This window comes from Diplotaxodon limnothrissa, linkage group LG7, assembly GCF_057381915.1.
Source record: "Diplotaxodon limnothrissa isolate DT_005_m linkage group LG7, D_limnothrissa_male_GT1.1, whole genome shotgun sequence".
Lineage (NCBI taxonomy): Eukaryota > Metazoa > Chordata > Actinopteri > Cichliformes > Cichlidae > Diplotaxodon > Diplotaxodon limnothrissa.
The window spans coordinates 43,528,141-43,539,208 of record NC_140602.1 but is presented as its reverse complement, the minus strand read 5'-3'; the positions used below and the strand labels follow the sequence as shown (position 1 = coordinate 43,539,208).

At 45.0% G+C, this 11,068-nt stretch overlaps 1 protein-coding gene across 1 annotated transcript; it reads left to right on the top strand.

Moving 5' to 3' along the window:
- The first annotated feature begins 8,173 nt into the window (after nucleotides 1-8,173).
- On the top strand, nucleotides 8,174-9,940 carry LOC146628852 (uncharacterized). The gene has a single exon (XM_085357086.1). It carries the CDS (start codon nucleotides 8,174-8,176, stop codon nucleotides 9,938-9,940), a length of 1,767 nt encoding a protein of 588 aa, XP_085213212.1.
- The last annotated feature ends 1,128 nt before the right edge of the window (nucleotides 9,941-11,068 follow it).

Below are 11,068 nucleotides of genomic sequence, written 5' to 3'. Positions count from 1 at the left end.
TGTGACTGCTTGAAAGACCCCATTCCCTCTCCTTTCCACTAGTTCAAAGAAAATATAAATTATTTCTGGTTATATAATTTGAGGGCACAAGTTTGAAGAGTAACATTTTAACAGATCGGTAATATACTTCAGGAGCTTTACTGGATCTGATTAACCAAAACTTCCATCTTCCATGTAACTAACTGTCTTTTCTCTAATACAGTAGAGTGTGTCTGATCTACTAAAAATCCTCAACTGCATGTTTGCTCAAGTAAATAGTCTTAATTGTTTGAACAACCAGTAATCCTTAATTTGCAAATGCCAAATCTGGATTTTGTCTGTGTAATTCACTTTTATCTTAGGTTTTTTATTCGTATTTTTTGCTTTTCTTTTTTTCTACTCTTGTGTCCGTTTTAATCACTTATTATTGCTGCTGTGACAAGTGAATTTACCTAAGAAGAATCATGAAGTCCTTATTTTATCTTATCTGAGCCTCACCATGCAGCCTACCATGCAGAGTTCACATTAAGTACATAAAATGAAATCTAAAATTAAAAAGTAACCAGTTTCAAACCAGTTATTTGGAATAGTGTGCAGAGTGTTTTGAGTAACATTGAATGTTCAAAAACACCAAAGTTCCTATAGTCTCACTTGACAGCTGGGTTGTAGTGTCTGATAACACATAACATCTTGAGGTCTCAATGTGGACTTTGAGTACATTTGCTAGCCAAGGCTAAATACTGAGAGGGTCAAAAATGAAGGGTCAAGAACATCTGACTGTACGTAAGGGTAGCAAAAGTGATAGACTGAGGTTGTGCCAAATATGTTAAAGTTAGGGTGATTTCTTAGAGAATGGTACCACATGGGTGCCGTCTGCAGGTTATAAAAGAGAGTTATGTTCATACTTTCTTTTGAGATTATTTTTACAATTTGACTTTCAGAACTCCCTGGGTTGTGCGCAATCTGTGATGGGCTTGTTTGGAATAAATCCTCCTTTATTCAAATAACACTTTCTCAGGCTCTTCACAGAAGAAGAATCCTCACATAAGCATGTGCTACCATTTTGAACCAATGTACACATTTACCATCACTAACCCAACTAGGACCTACATTGGATGCCCACCCATATGGATTTGATGTTAGAAACGCAAGTGGGTCCCATATATACTAAACAATCTTGAGCCCATGTAAAATATATGCCCATATTAATTTAACATAACCCATTTGGGGCCCACATAGACATGTTTTCAGGGTCTGACTTGCATTTGCCCATGTGTGACACATATAGTTTGACCAGGTGGGCCCCACCTATGTCATCAGTACCAAAAAATATATACCGATTACCTCACTTTGCCCCACCTGGGGCACACAGCAAATGCTTTTCTTTAAATGACTGTGTTTGCCCATGTCTAACCCAGGTGAAAAACCCAAGTGGGTCCTACGTGTGTTTCCCATTTTGAAACAAGTGAAGTGTTTCCCATGTTTGACCCAGCCAGGACCTACTATATGTTTCCACTCGGTTTTGCCCATATGGCTTTAATGTGAGAAACCTAAGTGGGTCCCATATATACTAAACAATCTTGAGCCCACATAAAATATATGCCCATATTAACTTAACATAACCCATATGGGGCCCACATAGACATGTTTTCAGGGTCTGACTTGCATTTGCCCATGTGTGACCCATATAGTTTGGCCAGGTAGGCCCCACCTGTGTCATCAGTACTAAAAAATATATACTGATTACCTAACTTTGCCCTACTTGGGGCACACAGCAAACGCTTTTCTTTAAATGACTGTGTTTGCCCATGTCTAACCCAGGTGAAAAACCCAAGTGGGTCCTACGTGTGTTTCCCATTTTGAAACAAGTGAAGTGTTTCCCATGTTTGACCCAGCCAGGACCTACTATATGTTTCCACTCGGTTTTGCCCATATGGCTTTAATGTGAGAAACCTAAGTGGGTCCCATATATACTAAACAATCTTGAGCCCACATAAAATATATGCCCATATTAACTTAACATAACCCATATGGGGCCCACATAGACATGTTTTCAGGGTCTGACTTGCATTTGCCCATGTGTGACCCATATAGTTTGACCAGGTGGGCCCCACCTGTGTCATCAGTACCAAAAAATATATACCGATTACCTCACTTTGCCCCACCTGGGGCACACAGCAAATGCTTTTCTTTAAATGACTGTGTTTGCCCATGTCTAACCCAGGTGAAAAACCCAAGTGGGTCCTACGTGTGTTTCCCATTTTGAAACAAGTGAAGTGTTTCCCATGTTTGACCCAGCCAGGACCTACTATATGTTCCCACTTGGTTTTGCCCATATGGCTTTCATGTGAGAAACCCAAGTGGGTCCCATATATACTAAACAATCTTGAGCCCACATAAAATATATGCCCATATTAACTTAACATAACCCATATGGGGCCTACATAGACATGTTTTCAGGGTCTAACTTGCATTTGCCCATGTGTGACCCATATAGTTTGACCAGGTGGGCCCCACCTATGTCATCAGTGCTAAAAAAATATATTGATTACCTAACTTTGCCCCACCTGGGGCCCACATAGACATGTTTCAGGGTCTGACTTGCATTTGCCCATGTGCGACCCATATAGTTTGACCAGGTGGGCCCCACCTATGTCATCAGTGCTAAAAAAATATATTGATTACCTCACTTTGCCCCACCTGGGGCCCACATAGACATGTTTTCAGGGTCTGACTTGCATTTGCCCATGTGCGACCCATTTAGTTTGACCAGGTGGGGCCCACCTGTGTCATCGATACTAAAACATATATTGATTACCTAACTTTGCCCCACCTGGGGCACACAACAACAGCCTATCCTTAAATGACTGTGTTTGCCCATGTCTATCCCAGGTGGAAAACCCAAGTGGGTCCTACATGTGTTTCCCATTTTGGACCAAGTTAAGTGTTTCCCATGTTTGACCCAGCTAGGACCTACTAAAAGTGCTCACTTGGGATGGCCCATATGGGTTTAATGTGAAGAACCCAAGTAAGCCCCATACAAAAAGCCCAGTTTGAGCCCATGCCCACATGGTACCCATCCAGCCCGAGCAAAAACCAGGTGGGGCCCATATATACATGTTGGCTGGGACATTAGTTCCATCATGTATTTCTTCATTTCTTGCAATTATAACCAAAATGGTTTTGACTTCATCATCTCTGAAGACATTTTCTTCCAGTCACATATTGATTGCCAATGTAAGCTAGTACACTGCATTCCCAGCGTGATGTTAATGTCATCTTAAAGAGCAAAAGAGTGAGTCAGTACATCTAAAGGTTAAAACGTGTTTTTTTTTTTTTTTGTTTAATGAATAAACAATTCAGGGTAAACAGTTCAGGCTACATTCATGATTATGCATCTTCTGAAGTTGGAAATCTTTAGTTAGCCACTTTAACCCTTCATTTTCAGTATTACAAAACCAGTTCAAGTCAGGGTACACTGGCATGGTTTTGCTGCAGCTCTGCAGGTTATGTTCACCTTCTGAAAATAGCCTCACCATTCCTGGAAGATCCTTTGCCCTTTAGTCAGGCTGGTCTAAAGTTCTTTTTATGAATATTTTTGTGATTAACATCAGTAGGAAATACAAATTCTTAAACCCTGATTTTTTTCTTCTTCTAATCTTCAATAAATTTTGAATTTTTATTAACCTGTATGCTGTAATATGATCCTAAACCACGGACCTATTATTATTACATTATTATTAAATTTGCATGGAGCTCATGCCTGGGTTTTACTTGTTTACTTGTTCTCACACCATTAAACCCACCTGGTGCTACAGCTGAAAAAATAGGCTAAAATGGCCTCACACATATTTAAATATTAATCCTGTAAAGCACATAAAGTGCATCATATTTGAAGTTTTTAAAACATTTACATCATCAAGGGGTTTTTTTTGTAACCCTAACTCAGTGATATGTTATTGTTTGTTGAAGATAAATAAACTGGAAAAAACTATACATGTAACTTGATATTTAATTTATTTTTTCAATTTGTCAGAAAGTTCAGTAAACAAAAGAAATCTATATTAAAAAAAATTGAATTTTTTTGCAATTTTTTTCATGCTTCAGAAGTTAATTTATCGATGAAGAAGTGCACTGGTACTAATTTTTAAGCCCAAAGGCGATGTGCAGAGCTGTAGTAACTAGAGCGATAAAAGCTGATGAGCCATACCACGAAGGTTGGTGATTATCAGTGAGCAGCGGTCTGACTTCATGCTGAGAAAGAGCACTACAGATGGAGTGTTTGCTTTCAGGGTGTTGATGGAGAAGTCTGGAGGAGGTCAGAAGGAGTTGCACTTTGTCTTTGTGGATCTAGAGAAAGCATGTGATAGGGTGTCAAGAGAGTAGCTGTGGTACAGCAGGAGGAAGTCAGGAGTGGGAGAGAAGTATGTGAGAGTGGTGCAGCTCATATATGATAACAGCGAGAATGGTGAGGTGGAGTTACAGATGTGCTCAAGGTGGGGGTGGGATTGCATCAGGGATCTGCTCTAAGCTCCTTGTTTACAAGAGTGATGGACAGGTTGAAAGACGAGGACAGGCAGGAGTCTCCGTGGACTATGATGTTTGCAGACGAGATTGTGATCTGCAGTGAGAGTAGGGAGCAGGCGGAGGTATGTGCTGGAGAGAAAAAGAATGAATGTCAGTATAAGCAAGTCAAAATATACGCATGTGAACGTGAAGGAGACATATGGAAAGGTATACATGGAAGAAGTGGAGAACTTGACAAATTTCAGTTACAATTTCTGCTTGGTAGGAATTATTGCACACACAGACACACAAACACACACATATATCGTCTTATAATGTTTGGTAGTGTAATTTAATTTTAGTGAGTTTTGCTTCCCACTATTTTCCTCTATAAACTTTAATTGACTTCTACAGTGGCCTATTTTGTTAATGGCATGAGTTCTACCAAAAAGTTTCTCCCCTTTAGCATTTGGCATTTTCCCAACAATATAATCTAGTACCATAATCTAAACCCAGTCAATAAAACAGAATTTTCTCAAAGCAAACATCAGCAACCCAAAATCAGCAGCCAAAACATTAAGTCTGCAAAGCATCCCCTTTCTCTCCCCAACCTACTCAATTGTTTGTCCCCCTTTATTCATGCTAACCCACATTCACTCATTCACACACACTCACTCAAAAGAAAAAACAACTGTCTATCATTTTTGGTCTGGATTGACACGCGGCAATCCTTTTAGACAGGAACTCCCAGGTTCCCACAGGTAGCCTTTTCCTCAGCCAGTTGTAATCTGGAAAAGGTCACCTTATATTTGCTGTCCCGAATTTTTTTTCAGCGCTGTTAATTCAATCTTGCAGGCCTGCTTACAACAAAAATGAGAAAAAGAGAGCTGATTATTAGCTTATCAAAACACAACACATAATCACCTGACAGGTTTTCTCTAAGTGCACTGTTACAATTTTAAAGGGCCCAATTCTAGACACGGCCATATTTAATAAAACTCCCTCTATTAAAGTAAGAAAACAACCCAAACCTAATTGACACAATCAAACCATCACTCAAACAACAATAATATCAACATAATTTCACCTGCTAAATACACAGAAAATCTTGTTAAAAGCCACACAGTTTGCACACAATAATGTTCCCCTATAAGCACTTTAACATACTTAGATTTAGCATAAGATATAAACACGTTATAACAATGTGTCATCACTAAATTATAAATTTCTTGTCCAAATCTGCCCCTCTAAACAGACCTGACCACCTTATTTAATTATGTTACTTTACCATTATATATTTCACCAACTAATTCTTCTCAGCCTCTGCTATGTTTCCTCCATTCAAAGCCTCTGACACACAGCCACACAGGAAGCTTCTTTCTCACCACTCATTTCAGCTAATTTGAATACTGAGTCATATCTCAGGAAGTTACCGTGACAAGAGAAAGGCACATTTAAATCTTACCACATTATTAAATTATTTTATTTCCTTCCTAGAGTAATCACTTGTTTTGCTCAATCGACACAAGAGCACTTCCAATTCACTATTTTAAAATTACTTGAAGCTTTTAATCACTTTTCATTTTCACCAACATCACTCTCTTGTCATGAAACTTTCCTGAGCTATTCCTCAACTTTAGGGTTTAAGTGTGTTCACACTATTTTAACACCGATAAACAGACTCACATGCTCAACATGGTGTCTAATCTTCATGAGCTCTCTCGTGATTGTAAGGTTAATGCATTTTCTGTTTGTGTGTGTGATTTTGTATATGTTTCTTTTTGCAATGTTTCAGACTCCTTCACAATTTTCCCACGTAAGCAGTCAGTTTTTCTTGCTAACCCAAATTTTGATTTCCCACCTTAAATAACAGCATTCCTTGTCTTCAGCCAGGGGTTAGAGCTCGCTTGTCAGGTTTAGTGACACATGGCGCTGTAAACAGTTCAGCCAGAAACTTGGCCTGAACGTTTCCAGTGATGTTAACCTATAACTTTCTTCCGACTGCTGCATGTGGAAAATTGATCCAGGTCTGCTTTGCACCTTAAAATAACAAAACTGAGACATTTTCATTATTATCATGAGTGCTTAAACGACCCACTTCTCTCTCTCCGGCCAGAAATACCAGTTTATTTAATGTATTCACATTGATAATGTAAGCGTGTTCTTCCTTGCATTCATGTTATGTGGTTATGTTAATGGAGTGTAAGCTGCTTCTTCATTGCATATGTATTTTATCATCAGGTTTAACTCATGCCTCTTTGCACTGAGCTGTGGATTCAAACTATTTCAATTCTGCTTCTCCCCAAAAATAATTTCACATGTAACCATTTATATATGTGTTTTCTACTCAATAATCTAATTGTTAGTTAGTTTCTCTCTTTATTTTTTACATTTTTTTTACCTCTTTATTGTGATGTGGTGGACATTCCTAAACCTCCATGAATTCAGCCTTCAATCCAATTTTAGCTCATATGCATTCACTATATGGTATCCAGGTTCACCTCTCACTGTTCTCAGTTTCCTGTGGGGCCTCGCAGATCAACACAGGCCCAAATCAGCATGCATGTTGCATCACGTGCTTTCTTACATGCTGCTGCTGGAGTCGTCAGTGTTATAGTTCAGTCTTTTTGCCTGCTGTTAATTCTTCAAGTACACGGTGTTCTGTCTGTCTTCTGTCTTCATCAGGAGATTGACTGTCCTTTAAACTTCTTCTCAGGATAAGGAGACAATGAGAGGTGAAGCTGTCAAATTTTAAGCCAAAGCCTGTTTTCCTCCCAATTCTGTTAATCTATGATTTTGCCGCTGTACTCACGTTTTCAGGTTGAGAAGAGTCCACCTGTATTGACACACTAAAACATTCAATTAATATCCTTTTCATTTCTTCTCTTAAGACATCCATTAGCTTCATCTGCCTAGATTTTAACTCGTCTCTCTCTCTCTGGGTGCACACTTCACACACCAGCCAGTTTCCTTTTATGGGCATGCAAAGTTCCTGTCACACACACTGCTTCCTGTCACACACACACAGCCACACAGACTCATATTTTTCTGTTTCTCTCTTTCCTGTTTCTACAGGCTAATCGAACTCTTGTTTTGTTTTGTTTTTTTTGTATTTACAGTCTATAAACCTTCTGTAATTCTGCTAAGTCTTGATCTAAAAACAATGCACCCTTATTTCACGCACACACACTTTTAAATATACTAAGCTCTTTGGTTTTGTAAGCATTCACATCACAGTCTTCAGCGTGCTCAGCAGAGCTCTTTCAGACATCAGGATAATTAACAATTTTCCACACATCACCATTCTTTCAGCTCAGTTTTGTAACATCATCCATGCAATACTTTCATAATCGTCTCACACACACACCGCCTTTTCTCTCAAAACAATGTGCATCTTTAATCATTCATCCAAATAACAATTTTACACTTCACTTATACATTCACACATTTATATATAACAAAAGACACTGTGGCGGAGGTGTGGTCCGGGGCGCGGCTGCAGGGGAGGAGTGGTGCAGTGAGCTCAACGGGGCGGTGCTGGTAAGAACAGCTGATGGCAATTTTGGACTGATGGTGGTTTTCCTTTCCTTTATATAGTGAGGTGGAGAGGAGCGGAGGAGAGAGACGCTGGGGAAACCGACTGCTGTCAGACGGTGTTCTGTTGTGATTCAGTGCACACTCTTAATAAATGTGGGACTTGATGACAACGACCTGTGTGTGGGTGTATCTGTGCCTAGCGTGTGTCACAAGTGGTGCCGAAACCCAGGAGCCTGCCGGTGTGGGGATGTTCGACCCGCAGGCTGCGCCGCCCGCCCAGCCTTTGCAGTTTTTGGCGCAGGTGGTGGCGAAGATGAGCCACGACCATGCGGCAGCCCAGCGGGCTCACCTGGCTGCGCTGCAGGAGCAGACGGACCGGCAGACTCTGGTTCTGGAGCGGCTGGTTGGCGCCGCTGCCCCGCCGAAGCCCCCACCGCTGTCGGTGGCGGTGCCCCGGATGGGGGACGGGGACGACCCCCAGGTTTTTCTGGAGACTTTTCGTGCCACGGCGGAGGCCTGCCAGTGGCCGCAGGTGGAGTGGGCTCCGCGTTTGCTTCCTCTGCTGTCGGGGGAGGCTCGGACGGCGGCCCTGAGTCTGCCGCCGGCTTCGAGGGGCAGCTTCCAGGACGTGAGCCGGGCGGTGGTGGACAGGTTGGGGCTCACCGCTGAAGATCATCGCCGGCGGTTCCGGGCCTGTCGGCTGGCCGTGGCGGATCGGCCGTTTGCTTGGGCCCGGAAGCTGCATGACGCGGCCGTACGCTGGCTGCAGCCGGGATCGTCAGAGGGCGAGACGCTGCTGGTGGACAAAGTGGTGCTGGAGCAGTTCGTGGAGGGGCTGCCTGCGGAGACGGCGAGATGGGTCAGGTGCCACCGTCCCGCGAGTCTGGAGGTGGCGGTTACGTTGGCGGAGGACCACCTTGCCGCTAGAGCGGGGGAGCCCGGGGACAGCGGCCGGAGGCCGAACAGACAAGCCCCGGTGCCGGCACCGAGGCGCCGGGTGCCTGCGCCAGGGCAGGCAGAGCGGACGCTGGCGTTGAGCCCCACTAATCCTTTTGCTGCGTTTGTGCCTTCCCAGGGATCGGACCTGAGCAGTGCCGCCCCTGAGCCACGGAGAGCAGCACAGACGCCGGGGCAGGAGTGCTGGAAGTGCGGACAGCCGGGACACCTGAGGAGGGACTGTCCTTTGATGGAGGTGGGGCAGGTGTTCCGCGTTGCCGGTGCTCCAGCACCCTCTCCCGGTCTGGGAGGGACATACAGCATTCCGGTAAGGACTCAAGGGGGTATACGCCATGCTTTGGTGGACACGGGCTGCACGCAGACCCTCGTGCACCAAAGCTTGGTTCGCCCCGGGGCATTGCTGGAGGCAGAATGGGTGGTGGTGAGGTGTGTGCATGGTGATGTTCACAGGTATCCCATAATGCCGCTGTTATTAAAGTATAGGGGCAAAACGCATAGAGTAACGGCTGCGGTTAGCCCGCGCCTGTCGCATCCCCTAATTCTGGGTACGAATTGGCCGGGGTTTCATCATCTGTTGGGACAGTATGCGGGGGTGCGGTCACGACCGCTAGTAGCATGTAGTGTCTGCGCGGCGCTCAGTGGTGACGCGGGGTCGTCCGACACTGACTCTGGGGAGGGGGAGACGGCGGGTCCTTCACAGGTAGCCCTGCCGGCTCCGGAAGTTCCCCCCACGGGTGATTTCCCACTGGAACAGTCTCGTGACGACACCCTACGCTCAGCCTTTGACCAAGTGATTGAGATTGATGGTCACGTGGTGCGCCCCGAAGCCGTGCGGACCTACCCACGCTTCATTTTATCGAAAGACAGGTTATATCGAGTGAGTCGTGATGGAGGGGACACACACCCAGCTGTTGGTGCCGCAGGGCCGCCGGGAAACGATTTTCCAGGCGGCTCATTATAACCCCATGGCAGGGCATATGGGATACAAAAAAACTCTGGAGCGAATAACGGCCCGATTTTATTGGCCGGGCATCCGAGCGGATGTGCGCCGCTGGTGCGCGTCCTGCCCGGACTGCCAACTTGTTAATCAGCCGGCTATACCAAAAGCGCCTTTGCATCCGCTTCCACTCATAGAGGTCCCGTTCGAGCGCATTGGCATGGACCTCATCGGGCCGTTTCACCAGAGTGCACGCGGCTACCGCTTTGTATTAGTCCTGGTGGATTATGCAACGCGGTACCCGGAAGCAGTCCCGCTGCGCACCATCTCAAAGAGTGTGGCGCAGGCACTGTTTCAGGTCATCTCCCGAGTCGGAATCCCGAAAGAGATACTGACTGACCAGGGCACGTCGTTTATGTCTCGTACACTGCGGGAACTGTAGGAATTACTGGGCATTAAATCTATTCGGACCAGCGTCTACCACCATCAGACGGACGGGCTGGTGGAGCGGCTGAATAAGACCTTAAAGTCCATGATTCGTAAGTTCATTAACGAGGATGAACGCAATTGGGATCACTGGCTAGACCCTCTGTTATTCGCAGTGCGGGAGGTGCCCCAGGCCTCCACGGGATTTTCTCCCTTTGAACTGCTGTTTGGCAGGAGGCCACGTGGGGTGCTCGACCTGATTAAAGAAAGCTGGGAGGACGGTCCGAGCCCCGCCAAGAATGAGATTCAGTACGTGTTGGACCTGAGAGCAAAACTCCACACTTTGGGGAGGTTGTCACGGGAGAATTTGCTCCAGGCTCAGCAGCGTCAGCAACGCCTGTATGACAGAGGGGCTAGACTCAGGCAATTTTCACCGGGAGACAAAGTGCTTGTATTACTCCCTTCTTCTAGCTCAAAGTTGCTCGCCAAGTGGCAAGGACCCTTTGTGGTCACACGGCGAGTCGGGGACGTTGACTATGAGGTCGCTCGGTCGGACAGGGGAGGGGCCACGCAGATTTATCACCTCAATCTCCTTAAAGCGTGGAGAGAGGTTGAAACCGCTTCTCTGGTGAGCCTGGTTAAGGAGAGAGATGAGTTGGGGCCGGAGGTGCCAAATTCCATCATCCCCGCCTCCCTCCCTTGTGATGACCATCTCACACAGGCCCA

Coding starts and splice junctions, on each gene's coding strand:
- LOC146628852 (XM_085357086.1), top strand. CDS start 8,174: ATGTGGGACTTGATGACAACGACCTGTGTGTGGGTGTATCTGTGCCTA.